Below are 20964 nucleotides of genomic sequence, written 5' to 3'. Positions count from 1 at the left end.
GTGCCTTTTTTATTTAACGTACTTAGCTTGCCTCCATTGTCAATCAAAAATGACCCAAATACATTTTCAAAAGTGAGGGTGAGAGCTGAATTTCTGATTCTAGCAGATGAGATTGTCAGAGAGGGGTAAGTTTCACAAAACCTCTGGTAAAAGCAGCGCAGCTAGCTGCGACCTTGGATGACAGGTGAGTGAGAGAGACAAAAGCAGCATCTGGGCTCAGGGGTGCTGCTCGTGCAGCCAGCGACGCACGTGCCCTTAGGGGATCACACAGAGTGAAATCCAGGTGGATAACTCCATCCTCCATCGGGACACGGGTTAGGCTTGTGTAAGGACGGTGCCCGTGCTCACTCTGCCCTCCCAGCCAGCGGATTCCCTGCCCAGCAGGAGACAGGGGGCTTCTCGGTCGTGCTGCCCTGGGGCTTCGTGCTCCCCGACTTCAGAGATGTGTGAGCTGCCTCCTGTCGCAGCCCCTCGCTGCCCTGGAAGGTCCCTCTTCAGCATCGCTCCCTGTGTGTCATTTGGTTGTGTTTATCAGGTTCTTCAGACAGACGATGCTGAAGCCAAAACCTCCAGCCTGGTCTCAGGAGGGGACTCGATCCTGGGATTAACCTACAGACTCAGGAATGAGTTACGAACCCCATCCCACGGATGGATTCTGCTTTGTAAGGTTTAGGCTTAAACCTAGAGCCAGGGCTAGCTGTCAGCTCCCCCCTGTGTTGCAGGCTGTCAGCTTGAGAGGACATCAGCATGGATTATTTTTATTGTTACTCGTCCCTTCTCTAGCTGTGCAGATTGCTTAAGAGAGTGGCACTCCGTGGAGTTTGACCCATGAGCGCTGATAGTGAAAATAATACACTTCCCACCAGAGCCACGGGAGACTGAAAGAGTAACTTCAGGCAATTAGTTTAACTTTGACTATAAATATTCCTTCTCATTCCTTGTGACACTGTTAACAGCTCCGCTGGCAAATCCCGATTCTCTGGCAATATTTAAGCTGCCTGTCAGTTGGCAGAGGCTCGGTGGTGCCCGGCGCAGGGGACAGAATGAGACCCGGCTGAGCGCAGTAAGTTCTCTTTCAGCTTCTACCTCGAGCCGGGAGCTCTGGCTGGGGCGTGGGTTGGGGCTGCATTTCGGCCCCGGCAAGCGGTGGTGTCTTTAGGAGGTGGAGGGACCTGGGGATGCTTTTAAAAAACCTGTTGAGGAGGCATTTAGAGCGATGTAGTCCGATGGGTTACTCGAGACCCACGTGGGCTGCATCTCTCCCAGCACCATTGATAAAGGGCTGGCTTCAGCGGCTTCATTTCAATGCCATGGATGTTCCTTCCTCACAATCTCTGGCGAGGAAAGTGCTGCCACCCGTGCCAGGAACCGAGGGAGACCGGGCTGTGAGCTGAATGCACAAAAGGGGCAAAATTTCCACTGGGCTGTGGCAGAGTTAGGATCTGAAATCTGAGCAACTGAATCTCCTGCATTTTTCCTAGTGCCCAGCCTCCCCGCCTGCTCAGGGAGTTGCAAGAGGAGCTTTAACCTGTGGTCACGTGTATTCAGCTCTGGGAATTTCCCCTGGAGTGTATCCCGTGTTTCCTTTTTTACTGATGGGCACGAGAAATGCCTGCGGAGCTCTGCCCCAGATCCGCGTGCGTTTTGGAGGGAGGGACACACGGTTCCCTCACACGTGTGGCTGCGTCCTGAGCGAGACCGAACGTAGGGAACTTATAGCCCTGGCTGTGCCGCCGCTGCTCACCACCCACCGCGGGCCCCGAGCTGGGAAATGTCTCGGGATGAAAAGAAACAGCAATATCGGAGCTGCGAGAGAGAAAGCAGGAGGTGTTTGAGCGGGTTTAGCAACTTCCCAAGGCTGGCATACCAAACCTTCTTTTTCTTTTCCTAGTTAGAGGTTAAGCATGCCAGTACAAACTTGGCAACGGCCAAGACATGTTGCCTCTTAAAAAGGTAAGATAGCACTGATCTTCTGATCACCAGTGCCTGCACCCTCACAAAGCAGAGGCTCCCAAGGAATTCAGTGGGATCCGGGGCTTGATAAAGCACGGAAAAGGCTCTGCCAAGGTGCTGCAAGTCTCTGCTCCCAGCCTGGTGCTGCCACTGCTGCCACTCAGCCAGGGCATGGCTCTGTACCATCTTTGGCTCTTGTCCTGGAGGCTGCTGGTGCCTCGGGATACACCCCCCAGCTGTGGAAGGCGGGTGATGGGTTGGTATCTGCCAGTGGAAAACTCCTTATTTATTGCCTGACCTTTTTGTAAATGCACGAGCCCAGCAGCCCCACTCCGGGCAGAGCTGCAGGACCGGGTGTAGCGGGGACACAAAGCAGGGCTCGCCCTCCTGAATCCCACCTGGCAGGAGAAACTGCTGCATCTCCACCACCACTGCACTTGCGGCTCCATTCCCTCCCTGCTTTGTTCACGCCCTGGGCATCAGGTGCCCGGCGATGCCACCGGTGCGGAGCAGCCGGCGGCACTTCAGGCCAGCCTTCGGGCCGTGGTGAGTTACGGTCAGGTTCCAGCCGCAGTGCAACGCAGGGGCGAAGGGGCAAAGCTGGCAGGTTGTGAAACACGACCGAGGGACGGGGCGGCTGGTTTAGTCTGTGTTTTGCCGCACGCTGGGTGTTCAGAGGAAGAACTTGTTCGACTACTTGTTGTCTGACCATCCATGCCGGGAGCCCCGGGCTGGTGCAGGCCACCCTTCGCCCCACCTTCTTCAGCTTTTTGGCAGGGGGGGGCACTTATAAGTGTCGCCTTACAAGTACAAGAGAGGCCAAGGGACCTGGCCAGCCACATAGGCAGGAGGAAGACAAGGACCACAGACACCCGGTCCAGCCGTCCCAGCGACGCCGGGGCTGGGGCTGGAGCTGAGCCGGCTGCGAGGTGGCACCAAGGCTGGGGACTCCAGCTCTGCCCCTCGCCAGGGAGCCGTCTCCTGAGCTGTGTAGGGTAAGAGAAATAATCCCAAACTTGCTCTGTGGCTGGAGCGTGGCAGTGAGGTGCTGGGCCCAGGGGTCCCTGGTGATGGACTGCGGCCACTGCCGAGCCGGGGGCTGCCCAAGGTGAGCCTTGCCCCTGCCTTGGCCGCAGCAGGGCTGCCACTCGCCTCCTGCCTCGATCCCAGAGCGGAGCCAAGCCTGGGCGAGAGGAGGAAACGAGGAGGCACTGCATTAACACAAATACCCAACCAGCCTCCTGACGTGGACTTTATCCTGCCCCTCCTGCCAAAGGGCAGAAGCCCGGCACCACTCTGGAGGTGCTCTGGAGGGCTTCGGAGAGCCTTTTCAGGAGTCCCACAGTGGTGCCACATCTCCTCACCTGGCATTTCTGGAGAAGAAAAGGAGGTTTTATTCCTGTGGGAAGCACATCAAATGCCTCTGTGGGGCTGGAGTGCAGGAGAGAGCCCCGGCTCCAGCACCAGCTCTTCTGCTGCTTGGTGCTGGTCCCACGCTGCTGCAATCGCTACCGGCAGTGCTTGTGCCCATCCCTGCTGCCCCGGCATGCTCTGGCGTGGCAGAGGGTACACCCATCCCTGAGCTGGGAGACACGCTGCCAGCCTCCGCTCCCGGTAAGGGAGAGGGCTGTGCCTGCTCGCCGTGAGCTCAGCCTCACTCAGGAGGGGGCCCAAGCACCCTGCGCCCCGGCTCCAGCTCTTGCCGTGGCGAAGGAGGAAGGTGCCACGGCAGCTGGAGCCATTCACATGTCTTCACACCCCGCAGCTCGCCGCGGGCACATTTCTGGCAGCAACTTGTCATCAAGGCCAGTCCAGCAGTGCTGCTGCACTGGGACCAGCAGGCTGTCATCACCGGCAGTGCAGCGTCCCGGTCCTGTCCTCCGGCTATTTCAGCTCTTCACACCTTCTCTCTAATGTGCCCGTTTCTCTACCAGTTAGAAAATTACCCACTGCATAAGAAATCCAACCAAGCCGCGGCAGGCCTGCCTGCTGCCAGCATCTTCACATCACAGAAAGGGAGTCATGGATGAAGGAAAATGCCAGAGACAAGAGCCTTCTCCACAGCTCCACATGAGCAGCACCGCAACCAGAGCCACCCCTGAATTATTCAGGAAACAGTCAACACCAGCACGGTGCTGCCACATCCTCTCCCATCCATGTAATCCATTTTTTGACAGATATATGCATCAAGACAAAGAAGCACTCAGCCTGCATAAGGAACCATGGAGACCACGAGCAGCACGCCGTCCTCTGTCACCCCCCCGTGGGATGTGTTTCCCCAAAAGACGCTGGACGCCATAGACATCGCTGTTCTTGTGCTGTACTTCATCTTTGTCCTCATCGTTGGGCTATGGGTAAGCAGATGTGATTAAAAGCTTTTGTATGTGCCCTGTTACACTGAAAAATGTGGCTGATTTGGCCTCAGATTATTTTACTTTGGCTTGAATCGGGCTGCACTTCACTGGATTCAACTGAACAAGTGGGAAGATAAAGTTTACAGGTCCTTTTCCTCACTTCAGCCTGGGGAAGTGTCCTCACTGCTCCAGAGGAGAGCTCTTCAGCTCTAGTGTTTGCTAAGGTTTTGAGAACCCTAGTAAGGAAGAGGTCGTTTAAGTACAAAGTATTGCTAATAATAATGTTTTGTTCATCCAGGAAGGAACTGCTGTCCTATAAATCACCTGTGCTTGTCCGCAGTGGTCTCAACAGCAGATTCCATAAATTAAAAATACTGTTTATATATAATTAAGACAGAAGGACATCCTTTTGGCATAGCTTCTGTAATAGCAAAAGCACAATCGGGCTGTCATAAGGCAGAGATAAATAGTTGCTCTCTTCAAATGTGGTGCGTAACTCCCATGGCATTGCATGAAACTCTCCAAAATCTCTGAGGAACAGGAGTCAATGGGTAAATACATGCACTGCTAGCATTTCTCCTGGCTGCACCCAGTAGCTAGGGATGTCCACAGTTCTTGTCCAAAATTGCTTGCCTTCCTCGCTGATCTGGAAGGATTTAGTTTGCTTACCATAGAAAACATTTAATCAGGATGCAGAGATGATGATAGAGAAATTCGCGCGTGGCTTGTGGCACTGGCCAGTCCCCTCCCTCGTCTGCTGCTCTCCTGTCCCCCAGAATTTCCCAGCTGCAACTGCAGGTCCTTCAGGAAGCCCTTCGCTTTCATCTGATGACAGTACAGAATCTCCCACCGGGGAGATCGCTTGGCGATGCTCTGAGCAGCAGCTGAAATGATTGCTGAAATGGGTGTTCTGCTTTTCTGCTTTCCCAGTCCATGTGGAAGACGCAGCGCAGCACTGTCAAAGGCTACTTTCTAGCTGGAGGACAGATGGTTTGGTGGCCTGTAAGTATCTTTATTATTATGATGCTTGTGCCTCTAGGCTACAGCGAGACTGAAAAGCATTTCTGTCCAAGCAGAACTTATTTCTGCAAACAGGAAAAAAAATAATAAGATTACTTCCATGTTTTGCAAAGACCCAGTTACAATACTGGCTCTTTTTCCCACATTCGAGGCTGGGGAAGTGGAGCTGCTGCAGGGCTTCCACCACAACCCTGTGTCCCATGGGAGCCAGCCCACCAGCTTGCAAAGCCTGTCCAGCTCTGCGTGCCTTGATCTAGAGATGTCCAGAATTACCTGGGTGGTCCCCATCGCAGCCGCAGCCTTATATCGAGCCAGTCTGCTGGTGGGGTGTTCATTTGGGCTGGGCTGGTGGGTCAGCATGTGCTAACATAAGAACCTGATGACCTGATGTTTCTACTCGTTACCTCCACCTTCTGCCCTGCTTCCCCACAAGAAATTGGACACTGTTTTGGAAGCAGGATGGTCCTAAACATGCTCACAAATGAGCTATAGGCAGTGCATGATGAAAGAAGCTGGAGAGGAGTGCCAGAGCCACTGAACACACAGGCAAAAGAAGGTGGCAGAGAGTGATAAGGATTTCACATCCTCCGTAGTCATGAGTGGGAAAGAGCATCACTGTGTTCTCACTGCTGAGAACAGTGCCTGGTGCCAGGGCCAGGTCTGATTTTCTGTCTTTCTCCAGGTGGGCGCATCCCTGTTTGCCAGCAACGTTGGAAGTGGCCACTTCATCGGCCTGGCTGGGTCAGGAGCTGCCTCGGGAATTGCCGCAACAGCCTATGAGTGGAATGTGAGTGTGGCGTGGTGGCACTGTGGCTGTCTCTGTGCTGTACAGGGCAACTCCAACACCAAGGAGTCGCCACACAAGGGTACAGGTCTGGCAGCTGCAGAGGCACAGAGTCCTGCTGTGTGAGCTAGAAGACACCCCCAGCTGCTGGGGGCTTGAGCCTCTGAGTGCTGCCCCACCCCGTGTCCCCATTGATGCACCTGAGGGCAGCCTGGACCTGCATCTCTGACCTTCCTTCCCATTTGCTTTGCAGGGCATGTTTTGTGTTTTGGTGCTGGCCTGGCTATTCCTTCCAATTTACATAGCAGCAGGAGTAAGTAGAGGGGATGCTGCGTTGGTCAGTTATTTGCTGGTATCTAAATCACCTGTTCGGCTCATGGGCTTAACTGCCTCCTGCTGTGCTTGCGCTGCTCCCGGGAGGTGGGAGGTGAGCCACGGTGTGTTCAGCTGCCCCAGCAGCCTGGGCTGAAGGGGGAGAGCTGCTGTTTGGGAACGGTGCTGAGGGCTGGGATGTGGGGGTAAGGCAGCTCTGCTACCCCTGGCAATGGAGGAGAGCTGCCCCATCTCCTGAGAAGATGGGCGGACACTCTCATGTCCCAGTTTATAGGGAGCCTTGTGCCAGACTTTACAGCAAAGTCGGTGCTTGCTAAGCTGTTGTGCTGGCCTCAGTAGGCAGCTGAGCCAAACAACAGCACAGCACAACTAGCAGGACCCTGCGGGTCTTCTGCTGGTGCAAACTGCCCACCCCGGTCCCATGGGCCGCGATTCACGGGAGCGACGGCACACCACTTTCTCTGACGGCGCGTCTCTCACGTAGGTTACAACCATGCCAGAGTACTTGCGGAAGCGTTTTGGAGGCAAAAGAATTCAGATGTTCCTGGCAATTCTCTACTTGTTCATCTATATCTTCACCAAAATATCAGTAAGTAGAAAAAAAGGGAAATGGACTGAGTTCGGTGCACTTTGGAAACATGTGCTTCTCAGCGAGGCTGAGAAATGCAGCTGCTGGCCCTTCCCTCTCTTAGCAGAAGAGGGTGTATTATCGAGTGCCTGAGGAAGAGAGACCATGGTAGTTCTGGGAACTGATGCAAAAAGAACAACTTTTTTTCCCATTAAGCATCTAAATGCTTGCTACAGTAGGAGGGAAAGCTAGGTATCCATGTCCTGAGCGATAGCTCGTGGAAAAGTTGTGTTGTGAGTGCATTTGTTAGATTTTGTACATCTAGCAGCTTACCCAGTTTCTTCCCTTCGCATATTTATTGCCTGCGCAGACACCAAACGCTGTTATGTGCAGGATGAATAAGAACGTAGGAGTTGGTACGTGTTTAGGAGAAAAGAGTTAGTGATTTATTGCACCTGTTTGATGTAGTGCCTTGAATAAATAACTGAATCAACCCTTGCGCAACAACTCACGAGCTGTTTATTAACCGTGCAGCAGCGCGTGGATCTGTGAGATCAGACAAGTCCCTGCTGGTGTTTTTCCTGTATGCGCAGGGCCAGAGTGGGACACACTGACACGTGCGTGCCTGCGGCCCCACTGGAACAGGTGCTCGTCACGGGGCTCGGGTGGCACCCAGGAGCTAGGCTCAGGTCCTCCTCTAGAAAAAACTAACCCCTTGATGGAAATCTCTGATAATGTGATTCCCGTGTTCAGGATGCTTTTCTATGTCTGTCATTCTGTGGTCTGCAGTTTGCCTATCCTAAAGCTCTCGTAAAACAGCATTTTCACGTAGCTGCGGAGCTGGCTGGTCAGGGCTGGGTCCCACCCCGAGGACACTCTTCCCTGTTGTCTGTCACCTTGTCAGCAGGAGGAATTTGCATTATGGCGAAGGGGTGCTGGGGCTGGCGGCAGGAGCACCTGGGGAGGTTTGCACCAGTACTCGCTCCTGGCCAGCAAGGTTCTCCCCAGCCAGCTCCCTGCTGCTCGGGGGAAGCGATAAGCTCACCCCACCCAAATGCCTTTTTCACAGAGGGCTGTGCATGCTCGCCCTCTCTCAGGACAGCTCCATCATCGCCCTCCCCGCCACCCCCGTGACCAATTATGAATAAAGTGAATACTGAATTGAGCCTGGTCCTAACGCACAGCAGGCAGGAGCTGGGGCTGCAGAGGGATGTGCTGTGTGGGAAAGGCGCTGCGGGGAGCCGGGGGGCACGAGCAGTTGCAAACCAGGCTGGTCCCACTAAAGGAGACAGCCTGGCCAGCTCTGTGGTCGTGCTCCCTGGCACCATCAGCTTCGAGCGGCTCAGTAATACCATCATCGCAACTGCGGTAACTCTCCTTTCTCTCTAGGTCGATATGTATGCTGGGGCCCTCTTCATTCAGCAAGCCTTACACTGGGACCTCTACATCGCTGTGGTAGGCTTGCTGGCCATCACAGCCGTTTACACCGTTGCAGGTATGTGGCTGAGTCGCAGATCACACCATGGATTGGGCACAGTGAGCTGAGCACGTTTGTGCCACGCACCATCCATCCTCGTGCGTGTGATAGGGGTCCTGCAGTTCCCACACAATCTGGTTTTGATATGACTGTGGATAATGGGGGGGGGGAGGACAGGGGATGGGGGACAGGGACAACTGACAGCCCACCTATTGAGAGAAAATTGCCAGGTAAGAGTAAATGAATACCCCTTACAAGGTCCTGCCAGATATGGATGCAGGTCAGTTCTGCTTTAAGGAGAAGCTATGCTCAGGGCATTTGCACAACGCATTTTTCCTCTGGGCTTTTTGGAGGTATGAGTGATTTACATAACAATGAGCCATGTAATGCGGAAAGCATTGTCAATCTTGGATGCCCTTTCAGGGCTTACCAGTGGCCAAATGGAAAAAAGCCATGCACAGAGTAAGCAGCAAATCCCAGACAAATAAAGGTTGCTTCTTTCCCAGTGCTAACCCCTAATGATGTTGCTCATAAAGATCCCCCCCTCTCTTCTTTTTTTTTTATTTCTTCTCCTTATTCAGCTTGGGCTTTGTTTTGGAGTTTTTCCATGTATTTCCCGTAGAAGTACTTATACTGGGCTTTGGCTTTTTAGTACCAAAATGATGACTCATTATGATTCAAAATGTGACATTTTAGCCCAAGTGACATGCACAGGAATTGGCCAAAGTGCCTCCCCCCCCGCCCCCCGATGTGGTCAGAACCCGCCAGCCTGCCGGGCACGGGGTTCAGCTTACACTGCTTGTCAAAAACATCTGCAAAGTGTGAGATGCTTTAAAAAAAAAAACGCAGTTTCCCACAGTCTGTTGCTTCTCTGCTCTCTTAGGTGGCCTGGCAGCTGTGATATACACAGACGCTCTGCAAACCCTCATCATGCTGATAGGGGCTGTGACTCTCATGGTCTTCAGTGAGTGTTTCCCTGGGGTTTTATTGCTGAAACTACGATAGAAGCTTTACCAAGCACTACAAACAAGCTGGATTGCCACAACTGATTACTTAATGGATGTTCTGGCAACTGCCTTCTAGATATTCTCCTGTTGGAATATACGCTTGTACAAATGATCTTACAGTAGTTCTTTGTGCGGTAAAAATGCTTGAGTGCTCCCTGAAAAATCTCTAGAGAAATACATTCTGAAGCAGTATTATGGGTGAACAAGCACCTTTGCTAGCCAGCAGGTTTAGTGTTATGCTATTGCCCAGCCCGATGTTAGTCAATAGCTGCTGATCTGTAAAGAATACTTGTGAAGCATCATGTGTAGCAAACTAGGGAGACTGAAAATCAGGGTACCAGCTCGGGAAGATGTGTGTGATAACTGCTTCTTGTGGTCTGTTTTAGGCTTTGTTGAAGTTGGTGGTCTTGAAGGTTTGCAGACAAAATACTTTGATGCCATTCCCAGCACCCGCAAGGAGAACAGCAGCTGTGGCTTGCCAAGAGAAGATGCTTTTCACATTTTCCGAGACCCTGTTAACTCTGACCTTCCCTGGCCAGGAGTTTTGGTGGGAATGACCATCCCATCCCTGTGGTACTGGTGTACAGATCAGGTGGGTTACTGCTCATCCCTTTGGTCGGTTTCAATAACATGCTATTGATTGTTTGAACCTGATTACATCCTAGCGTCTGCGACAGAGCCTGGGCTGGTTTAATGGCTGATGGGAATTTAGTAAAATCTGATTGTTTCAATCCTAAAGATCCAAAACTTGATATGCACAACAAAATTTTTGGGAACCATTTCAATGTAAAAAGGGGTAAGAATGTGTTTGAGAGTTAATCCCAGTCTATAAATGGGGTTTTTGTTTGTTTGTTTGAACTCAAGCCTTTCCCTTCTTGTGCACTACCTGTGAATTCACTCTTTCAGCTTCCCAGGGCTCTGCCTGCCCTTCCCACTAGTGACAACATCAGGACCAGCACGAATGAAGCCCTAAGCAACCTCCCGGTGTTCCTGTAGTGCTCGTTTATTTAACTCACTTTGCTCTTTTCAGACTCTGTCCTGCTTTGATAGGAGGGCTGCTGACCTGGCCAGGCTTAGCCATCAGGCCAGGGAAGCCTCCAACAAAAGAAGAAAAGAAAATCCTGAGCCTGAGTAGGATTAGTTAAGGAACAGATTATGCAGCACGGTATAGTGCAGAAGCAAGGCTCAGGTTTGATGTCACAAGGAGTGCCTTTCGGGTCTACATTTCTGTAAGGTATTCAGGATCTGAAACAAGAATTGTAAAGCCCCAGACAAGCTGTGTTCACCCTAAGATTTCAATAGTTTAGAGGAGAACAAAGTATACAGATGAATGCAATTGGTATCACAGCTGCACAGCTAGCTCCCCTCTGCTGACAGCGGACCAAACGTATTTCTTAATTTCTAGGTCATCGTTCAGAGGTCCCTTGCTGCTAAAAACCTCTCTCATGCCAAAGGAGGCTCCTTGATGACCTCCTACTTGAAAATTTTGCCCCTCTTTATGATGGTAATGCCAGGCATGATCAGCCGAATTCTCTTCCCGGGTAAGTGCTGAAGGAGAGATCTGTTCCCTCTGTCACTCCTGGTTGTGCCTACCCTATGGAGCTGGAACAGCCTTTACTGAATAAGTTCAGGTCACAGTGCATCAAATGCCTGAAGTATGAAGAGATTTTCTTCCAGTTATACGCTGGAGGATGCACATCCTCCTACAGCAGTCCCCAGCCACATATCGCACACAGCGCACTGCTCCGCGTGCTGGAGCCACTGCCTGTCGTCCTTTCTCGCTGCAGTTGTGCTGATCTGCTCTGAGCTTGCTGCCTGCAGCCACTCTGCATTTTGACCATGCCCTTGGGCCCCTCCTACACCCAGTGTCGCTCCTGCTGCAATTTGTTTGAAACATGCGGAGAAATCCTCATATGCCACCCTGAATCTCATGAATCTCATGCTGGCTGCGGGGGATGTGCTTGTCCGTGAGGAGCTGTGCCAGAGGGGCTGGGTAGTCGTAGTCCTCAAGTGAGCAACATTCCTAGAGAAGAATTAGACATGCAAGGGAGGTCAGCTACCTGCACTGATTCTGTCTTTTGCATGGAAGAAAAAACCAGAGAAAATGGGGAAGCCCAACGCTGCCCTTTCTCGCTGTGAGAGAGTCCTCTGTCATTTGCTGGAAGCTTTCCAGCATTTCGCTTAGAAAGCAGCTCACCGCATTCAGTAGGCTAACTTGTTTAGATACGTGGGTTTATTGTGGCTGCGGAGTACTGTCTCTCACTCCCCCTTGCTTTTTTTTTTAGATCTGGTGGCTTGTGCAGATGCGGAAATTTGCCGAAAAATCTGTGGCAATCCCTCTGGCTGTTCTGATATTGCTTACCCTAAGCTGGTCATAGAACTTCTGCCTGTAGGTAAGGAGCTTGGCAATGGTGCTGGCACTGATGGGTACGGTACACACCAGCCAAAAGGTGTCCATGAGAGAAGTTCAGAGAGGAAAATACCCTGCAGCTGTAATTGCAGTGGGGTTTATGTTTGGCTTGGTGAGACAGTGGCAAGGGACAGCATGCAACAGGAGAGATGGGTGATGATCCAGTGTCCAGATGTCTACTTCAAATTTGGATAAAAGCTAAAGTGCAGATGTTTAACAATGAGAATCAACTGTCAACACCTCTCCGTCACTGCCATTTTAAAACTGGGGCTAAAAACATTTTTAAAAGCCTCTTCTAGTTCAAAGAAGAATTTGAGGATATCCTACAGTGGGGTTATTGGGGATTCCTCAGGGCGGCTGTACTTCTCCCTCTGTTTCCAGGACTCAGGGGCCTGATGATGTCGGTGATGATAGCAGCTCTCATGTCCTCCCTGACTTCCATCTTCAACAGTGCCAGCACCATTTTCACCATGGACCTCTGGAAGCATTTCCGTCCTCGTTGCTCCGAGTGGGAACTCATGATCGTTGGCAGGTATGGAGGACTAGGACATGCATATTATATCAGAGCCTGAGCATTAGGGACTCATCTTGGCATGCCTCAGCCTGCTGCCCTTGTACAGGTGTAGCATCTTCATATTGTGCAGTTTGGTGGAGGACTACAGCAGAGGCCTTGTGGTTATGAGAGATCTCAAAGTCTTGCAGGATGAGCAATTGGAAAAGCATGGCCTGAGCTAGCAGTAATGGCACCTTTTTCTTGCACAGGGTGTTTGTGCTGCTGCTCACTGTGGTCTCCATCCTTTGGATCCCACTGGTACAGGCTGGCCAGGGAGGACAGCTCTTTATTTACATCCAGTCGATCAGCTCCTACCTGCAGCCCCCTGTGGCAATGGTGTTTATACTGGGTTGCTTCTGGAAAAGAGCAAATGAAAAGGTAACAAGCATGCTGTGCTCAGCACAGTTGCCTCTGCAGCCTCACTGCCCCGACAAGAGTCCTGTAGTTCAAGCCAGGGCCCAGGCTGCAGTTCTGCCGCCTCTTGTAGTGTTTGGGGGAACAAATGCACCGAGACCTCTGCACAAGACGAGCAACCATCAGCAATACAGGAGGGAGCAATTCCTGCTGGTTTCCAAAGACTGCTGGCATTTCAGCAGGACTGTGACGGCTGCATTGCTCCGTTGCAGGGTGTCCTTCACAAATCTTGAAGCCTGTTAGGGGCTTGTTGGCCATCAGCTTGTTTATTACACGAACTTGTGTTACCTGCATCAGGGGGCTACAGAAGGGACAGCAAGCCCAGACAGTGAAGGAGCCAGACCAAAAGTGTCAGGAGCCCTAAACCTCCAGTTTCTCCACAGAGACTGGTGCTAGGTAAAGGGTAAAATCTCCCCAAATGGGGCTTCAGTTAGGTGGAGAGCAGCTCTCAGCCCCGCAGGGTTAAGGCAACCATTAGGATACAAATGCCGCTCTTCAAAATATTCTGGCATAAGATGTTATCCTTCCCCTCCATACCAAAATTCATGACCCTCTTGCTCCCACAGAGGCAAGGTGCCAGGCTACTGTAACAGCACTGGCAGACTAGATAGGAAGAGCAGAAAAGGGAGGAACAGGAGCCTGCCAAAAAAACAGCAAGGAGAAAGCCTGGCCAGCTTGTAGCCTGTAAATGTATAGCCCTGGATCCTGGATACCCTTCTTGCTCCCATACCCTTCCTTGTCCAGGGCGCATTCTGGGGCTTGGTGATCGGGCTGCTGCTGGGCGTCATTCGGCTGGTGCTGGACTTCATCTACCCAGAGCCCCAGTGCGGCGAGACGGACCGCCGCCCAGGCGTGGTGAAGTACATGCACTATCTCTACTTCTCCATGGTCCTGGCCGCGATCTCCACGTTCACGGTGCTGGTCGTCAGCATGCTCACAGAACCCCCCTCGGAAGAAATGGTGCGTCACCCCTTCAGATTTCTTTTGTTATTTGTAAATGGTTTCCAGGATGCCCCACGCTACATCCGTGGAAATAATGTGGGGATACATAATCTGGAAATGGAATTTTCCATTCATTCTTTATTTATGATCACACTTGCAATAACCTGTAACAGCAGTCCCTCCTCTGCTCCAGCACCCTGCTGCCATGTAATATTTGGGTCCCATAAATCCAAAGTCCCACCCTGGAAACTGGTCAACATTAGATGCTACAAAAAGCTGTTATTAAGTTCAAACATGTGTGTTTAATCCATGACAAATTAGCTTTTTCCCTCTATTTTCCAAGAAATTCCAGCTTCTGGGTCATCTTTATCAACTCTCTTACTAATTTAGTGAGGAACCATTTTTACTCGCAGAAAAGAGAAATCAAGGGCAGAGAGCACACTTCCTCTGGAACAGGTTTGTGCCAGTTTGACTATTTTCAATAGATATACTGAGGCTACAGAAAAATGTTAATAGCAGAAAGGAGGGCCAGAGGGACCTTCAGAAATCACACAGCCAACGCATCCTCTTCCTTCAAGACAGGACTAACCCGACACATTTCTGAAAGACCTGGTGAACTTATTCTTAGAAATCCCCAGAGAAGGAGAATGCCCAGGGAGGTGTGCCGTCAATTCGAGAGCTCACCTGCCCTCCCAGTAGCAATTTTTCATCTCCAGCCTGAATCTTTCCAGCTTCATGTTGTGCTCATCCCTTTCTGTCCGCCCTATCGCTGATATTGAGAACAACCCTCTTTAATCAGTCTTTTACATATGTGAAGAAAATTATCATGTCTCCCACCTGTCTTCTCTCAACAATTCCAGTTCTCTGAATCATTCCTCCCTGGCCACAATTTCCATTCCTTTTGCTCCCTTCACTGACCCGCTCTCAGCCTGCATCCAGTGATGATCCTGTGCAGAAATGCCTCCTCCTCAGTAAAAGAGAATGAAGAACGCCATGCTTCAGAGAGCGTAGCTGTACAAACAGCTTAACTCAGCGCGCCGATGGTAGCCATCGCTTCTGTTGTTACCAGCTGAGCACTTGGCTGTTCACCTGCTCTAACAGAGCAGGAGAACAGATTTCGGCCCTTCTAAGTATTCTCTCTGCAGGCTGCTCTGCTGCTGAGGTAGTCCTTTGAACAACCACGAAAGCAGTTTTCTTTAACACCACTCTTCATGCCATCAGATAAGTCGGCTTACCTGGTTCACACGTGGGGATCTACCAGTCAAGCAAGACCTAGCAGTCAGCACTTCCCCTGATGCTGCAAAAGGAGTGTGTGAAGCTGAGCATCCCGCTCTCCAGATTGATATAAGCATTGCTTCTGAAAATAGTTCAAATGATAATAAATGTAAGTGCTCCAACATCGTATTCAGTAGTACCTACACCTAGGCATAACAACAGTAATAACAACACTAGGCATTATGTAAAGGCTTTGAAGACAAGAAACGTTAAAACTACTTCCTCTGGATTTCTGTAACTTCAGGGCATGCTAAAAGGTTTTTACCTGGCAGTTTTACCTTAAGCAGAAGCTTGGTGTCTTTTCCATCTCTTGATGGCATTACATATGCTTGAAATCAAGAAGGAGCTGGACGGGATACAGAGAGCCATGCCCATTATCCTGCACTAGCCACTGGTGCTGCTTGCACCTGCGGCAAGGAGAACTGGTTGAAAAAGGGGAGGGTGGAGGAAAACCACAATTATTTTCATGAAATTCCATTTCTGTTTTTCAGTGATGTTTTCTGATCGACTCTAGCAGCAGGGAGAACCCAGAGCCCTGGGCGGAGTTCTTGACAGATCAGTGAAGGAGGATTTACATTTTTTAAAACTTGTACTTGTCGGTATTAGGTACAAACATGCATAGCAACTCATTCTGCGTTTTCCAGCGATGATTATCATCACTTGTTTTTGCCAGGCTTGGGACACTGTTTATGTAACTTTGCAGCCTTTGCTGTGTATTCCTTTGATCTATAAACAGCTGTTGAAAAGATCTGTAAGCTAATGAGTTACGGTGCAGAGCTCCCAGCTGCTGGGAAGTCTCATGTTTGTTGGGCACAAGCACTGTCTTCCCAGCATTTAGTCACGTATGCCCGAACCCACACCAGAGCTGGGAAAATTCAATTCACACGTGTGTGGCATGGAATAACCCTAAATGGACTAGAGCATGCACGTGCAAGCTGAAGGGTAACGAGTAGCTACAGCTCAGCTTTTAGGTTTGGTCTACTGTTGCCGTTCCCTAAACCATTGGGAACAGCAGAACTCAGAGCTCCAGGGAAGAATGAAATCAGTACTGCAGCCCCAAAGGTGCTAATTGAAGGGCTTCCTACACCTCAGCGTAGCTAGTGTATTTGTTTAAAGAACACTGGTGCATTTTTTTGCATCAAAACCCTTTGCACAGGACCACACTGATACATTCCTGGGATTCGGTGGGATTTGTACCTCACTATTGACTGTCTTTTTAGGTACGGCTAAGACCAAAGGGAACTCAAGGCTGCTGACCGCCCTTCTGTGGCTCTGCGGGATGGAGCGCAAACAGGAAAACGCTGAGAATGCGGCACCGACTAAACCTGAGCTGCCTCCCGTGGCGTCCCTGGAGGAGAAACCGCTGGTGAAACACGTCCTGAACATCAACTTGCTCTTGTGTGTATGTGCTGGGCTCTTCCTCTGGGCCTACTTCGCGTAGCCGCTGGCTATTTGATTCCAGATGACATCAACTAACTCTTAATTGGTGTAAATAATAATAATTAGCAGAGGGTTAATGTAACTCTTAGTGCTTTCTAAATGTTATTTCTTTATTTAAGACAACAGACCTTCCTCCCCAATCCTTTCCTTATGTCTAAGGGGGGCCTGGCCGTGACAGGGGCTGAGTCCTCTGCACCGGCACCGTCAGACCCCAACTGTCAGCGAAATGATAAATGTAAAGAGCCAAGGAAGGTAGCTAGGCAGGAGAGCTTTGTTTGGTTAATTTAAATGTTTAGTTATGCTCTTCAGGGTTGGAGCACTGCCTGGAATTCAGGAAGTCTGGATTCTCTTCCTATTTGTGCCTCTACAACCAGCTACAACCCCTTGGTTCCCCTTTGCTTCGGCTCCTCTACCCTCGAGGCCGAGCGAACACCCCCCGTGCCCGGCGGAGGGCCAGGGCCTGCCGTCCATGCTGTTGGGTGGCGCGCCATGCCTCGCCAGCTCAGCCTCGCCGGCTCAGCTCCCTCCTCAGTGCAGGGGGGAGCGCGGCCAGTGCGGCCCCCGCACCCCAGCCTCTCAGTGCTGCCACGGTGGGGCCAGCCCGCCAGCTAATGCCAACCCACTGCCACCAGCACCCAGCGTGGAAAAAACGCCCCCAAACCTGTCATCAAGGCCAAGGCACTAAACCAGCCCAACCCCACCAGCACCCCTTCGGCTGGGACCACGGGCTGCCTTTCACCTCAGGCGCTGTTCCCAGGGCAGCCCGGGCGGGCTGGCGGTGGGGTCAGCCTGCCACCCCCCAGCTTTCCGTAGCTGCAGATACACTGGTTACAGAACGAGAGCTGCTCCGTGGGGGGGGCTGGGCTGGGGGCTGCCCCAGCGCGGCTGCTCACTGGCCCCACCAGCCATGGCGGAGGTGGCCCAGCGCCTCGGGGCTCCCTGGCAAGGCCAGGCGGTGCGAGCAGCCTCTCCTCGGGGCCAGTGCCCGCTCTGCAGTGGCGGCGGCCCTGCTGGGTGAGCGGAGGGCGGCAGAGGCGGCAGCCCCTTTACAAAGCCGTATCAGTGGCAAATCCCCCCGGCGAGGCCAGGGCTGCAGCTGCTTCCATGTATGACTGTGAAGAACCCCAGTGTCCACTTACCTGCCCGCTGGGGATCTGGGAACGCCGCCTTCCCTGCTCATACCTTGTGCTCACCTGTCACAAAATTTCTTAGAATATGTTAAATATTGCATGGGTGTAGCAAGTAGCACCTACAAAAGCTTATGGCGCTGCACATGCATAACGTAAAGGGTGGTGTAGAGCGGTGATACGTACAAGCCTTGTAGCAGCCCATAAAATAAGAAAATACTGTTTTGTTACACCATATAAGAAGAATTGTCATTTGGGAATCCTTCCTAAGCAAAGGAAACACAACTGTTAGAAACCCTGTGGGAAAGAGAGACTTTATAAATAAAGTCTTACATTGTTTTTGCAACTAACTTTATGTATGACTCCCAGGCAATTACTGTATACCAAATGTTTTGACGAGATACGTTAAGACAATTTTTTTTTAAACACCTGCCTAGTGCCAATGTCGAGCAGAGGAAAGGATTCCACTTCATATGCCAGACTTCCGAAGTGCTCTGCATCTGGGCCCTTCAGGTGATCTATCTACAGCATCAGCGATGTAACGATGTAACCGCATCTTTAGAGTAAACAAATGCTAATGGGAACATTAGACTTCAGCTACTGCAATATTGCAAGTTTTGGTGCAGTTTTAGGAGGTAACGTGAACCGCACCGATGCATATGTCAAGAAGAGCTTCCCACAGCAGCAATGCTTTCGTGTTTCTTCTGGATAATAAAAGCTCGATCTGCAAATCTGTTGTCTGTGGCAGCAGAGAGCACACACAACAGACCACACAACAGTAACTTGCTGGAGCTGTCGCTATAAACTCTTTTGACAAACTGCTGGTTTTTCTTTTGAAACAAGTTTATCACAGTGGATTGTGTGAAAACGCATTAGAAGATCACTCGAGAACAAGTCCCAGGTCTCCTACTTCTCTCTTCCAGCTGTATTTTTCATGTAGTAGAGACAAGTTACATAAATTCCTAGTGGGATCAAGTAACCTTGACCCATCTTTGCACAGATTTGGCTTCCAAGATCCAGCTAACTATAAATGTATAACTATCTCTTACTGCATACAGAGGTTTAAAGACCTGAATAAAGCTGTGGTGGGTTCAGTAGCTTACCTCTGGGATTTTCTCCACCCAATGCTTCAGGTAACTGCCCCAGAACAGTATTCTGACAGAATTGGATGACGTGCTCTGTCAGACATAATAGGAACAACACGAGTTGTCTTCAGTGCCCATGATTCAAAGGAGAAGCCATGTAGGGCAGCTGATGAATTATTTTTATGTTCACAAATTAGTTTGTAATATGTAATTCTGTAAAAATTCAACCCTTTGCTCTGCAGCCTTGCAGCAGCACAATCCATTTCAACACCCAAGATTTAGCTTCTCCTCAAACCCATGGTCATTGGCAAATGTTTCATACTACCTCAGGTGAACAAAACTTTAACAGCGGTGCTAGAATACTTCCTTAGGGTTAAACTGAGCATTAGCTATGATTACATCAAGCTTTTACTCTCCCACTGAATACCTGTTGACCACAGAGGAGCTGACATTTTCCAGTTACCGTGACCCATCTTTTCTGGACGCAGTCAGCAGCTGAGCAGCTGCCAGCAGGCCCTTGCCCAGCCCTCCACATCAGAACCCATCTTCCAAACACCAAGACTTCATCTGTCAATAGCCTCCACAGGCTTTGGAAAATAGGAAAACTCCCTCCTTACGAATCGGCTGTATGATTTCTGTACCCTGCTTTGTAAAGGTTTGCAGATGTAGGTACTGCTGTTCCAGAAATTATCTTCAGAGTATTAGTCACTGCCTTCCAGCCTGCTGTCTGCCCTCTCAGCACTACGAAAGCAGTCCCACAGAGTTCAGCCAACTACTGCCTTTAGCCTAACCTGAGTGTTTCTCTAGGGCCCCTTATTAAATCACTGAAATCCAGGTTCAGGAAAGCCGCAGTTTTCTTCACTGCGAATGGAATTCCTATCAAAGCAAGCCCCCATCACACTCTTGCATTTGTTTATTAAATTCCTACTGCTCGTTTCTTAGCCTCCATCTGACCAGTCCACTCGATACATTTATGCAGTACCTTAGAGTACAGTTACAAAAGGTTTCCACTGGCTGGGGTGGGAGGGGTGCACCATGCTGTACGCATGCAATCCTCTACCATAGCTCTGGGAATGCAAAAAATAACGCACTCAGTTTATGAAACCTGACCCTCTGATAAGAGCTCCTTGCTGTACTTTAGGATGGAATTCACTGTCTTTCCACACAGTACTTTACTCAAGGAAATTAAAAGTTTTAGCCACGGCACATAATAACCCCACCAGACTGCTCCCAGAGTGGTGTGCAGCAATAGAGACATCTCCCATGACACATCCACAAAACTCAGCGCAATCACAGTCTACAGCAGAGGTGGCTGCAGAGTGCCCTACCGTCCCACTCAAACTGGCAGCCTGTATTCAAAGTTTTGAGGTAAACTTCAAGTAACTGGGCTGTAAGAAATTTACCTAGTGTACCCCCAAAAAAATTCCCCTAAACCACACAAGCAAGCAGCTGTGCTTGTCTTTCAGCCAGCCTTTGCAAGCACATACACCCGAGCAGATTCTCAAAGCAGTGCTAAAAGCATTACAAAACCTCATTATTGTATTCCAAGTTTCTTTTTAGACCTCTGTAGGGTTATTTTGTGCAGCCATTTGATTAACTAATCAATTGCAACAACATAGCTTAAAGCCACGAGAGTCACTCAAGAAGCTGATACCCCACATTGCCTCCCACCCCTGCCCAATTTTGGGGTGCATTCCTATGAACAGGGGATACAGTTGTGCTTGGTAAATAAGGGAGTAACTCCAGCCCTGGTGTTAAGAGATGTCTGAACAGGAAAAACTGGGCAGCCACTGGGATTTCAAACCAGGGCATGGAAAAGACAGCAACTACGATGTATGTGCAATGAGTCTTGTCAAGGCCGTAATGAAATGCAGTTTTCTCTTGTAGTTAAGCCTAGGGTCTAGTTTAAGAACATCAATAAAATGTATTATGGAGTATTAAGGAGTTTAAATGTTAAGTAAATCAATTCAACTAGTTATATGAATGTTACCTCAATTGACTAGTTTCCCTCTTTCTCATTCACAGAAACAGTGTGGCCTCTTCCCTCTCATTTCTTTGCATGATACAGGTTGTATCCAGCGTTCCTCTTTGCAGCTGAACTCCTTTGTGTTTAACTTGAATCTACGCCTTAAAGAACAGATGCACATTCATTCACAGTAGGCTTCCGCTGCAGCCTTTGAAAGAACAAACTGAGCAGCTGGCGGACTCACGAGCTACAAAGC

General features: G+C 50.3%; 2 protein-coding genes across 8 annotated transcripts; both read left to right on the top strand.

The window, feature by feature from the left end:
• The first annotated feature begins 835 nt into the window (after positions 1 to 835).
• Positions 836 to 20932, top strand: SLC5A11 (solute carrier family 5 member 11). 7 transcript variants are annotated; one of them, XM_005444087.3, is made up of 17 exons: positions 836 to 1063; positions 4131 to 4307; positions 5238 to 5309; positions 6010 to 6114; positions 6365 to 6424; positions 6929 to 7033; positions 8402 to 8507; positions 9373 to 9453; positions 9883 to 10088; positions 10902 to 11037; positions 11782 to 11889; positions 12288 to 12438; positions 12669 to 12837; positions 13618 to 13833; positions 15037 to 15199; positions 16311 to 16492; positions 20768 to 20932. In XM_005444087.3, the coding sequence occupies exons 2-17, from the start codon at positions 4176 to 4178 to the stop codon at positions 20900 to 20902; spliced, it is 2127 nt and encodes a 708-aa protein (XP_005444144.3). In that variant the 5' UTR covers positions 836 to 1063; positions 4131 to 4175; the 3' UTR covers positions 20903 to 20932. The 7 variants fall into 7 exon arrangements, 6 of the variants coding, with proteins under 6 accessions (XP_005444144.3, XP_027668217.2, XP_055563182.1 ...); XM_027812415.2 differs by lacking the exon at positions 836 to 1063 and adding an exon at positions 2798 to 2948; XR_003562160.2 differs by lacking the exons at positions 16311 to 16492; positions 20768 to 20932 and adding an exon at positions 14159 to 14271 and having other exon boundaries at positions 848 to 1063; positions 15037 to 15120.
• LOC114017237 (testis-expressed protein 47-like) lies at positions 16746 to 20748 on the top strand. The gene is given in 5 exon segments (XM_027812419.2): positions 16746 to 18537; positions 18539 to 18603; positions 18986 to 19049; positions 19884 to 19929; positions 19931 to 20748. Coding segments are annotated over 5 exon segments (597 nt in total). The 5' UTR covers positions 16746 to 18310; the 3' UTR covers positions 20126 to 20748.
• Positions 20933 to 20964: the final 32 nt, after the last annotated feature.

Source organism: Falco cherrug, chromosome 4 (genome assembly GCF_023634085.1).
Source record: "Falco cherrug isolate bFalChe1 chromosome 4, bFalChe1.pri, whole genome shotgun sequence".
NCBI classification, from domain to species: domain Eukaryota; kingdom Metazoa; phylum Chordata; class Aves; order Falconiformes; family Falconidae; genus Falco; species Falco cherrug.
Note: the sequence above shows the minus strand (reverse complement) of the source record. Positions and strands in the feature narration are given on the sequence as shown.

Excerpts from the sequence above, each read along its gene's own strand:
- SLC5A11 (XM_005444087.3), top strand. The coding sequence starts at position 4,176 with ATGGAGACCACGAGCAGCACGCCGTCCTCTGTCACCCCCCCGTGGGAT. Across the intron at positions 9,454-9,882 it reads TGTGACTCTCATGGTCTTCA|GCTTTGTTGAAGTTGGTGGT; the intron begins GTGAGTGTTTCC and ends GGTCTGTTTTAG. Across the intron at positions 13,834-15,036 it reads AACCCCCCTCGGAAGAAATG|ATAAGTCGGCTTACCTGGTT; the intron begins GTGCGTCACCCC and ends TCATGCCATCAG.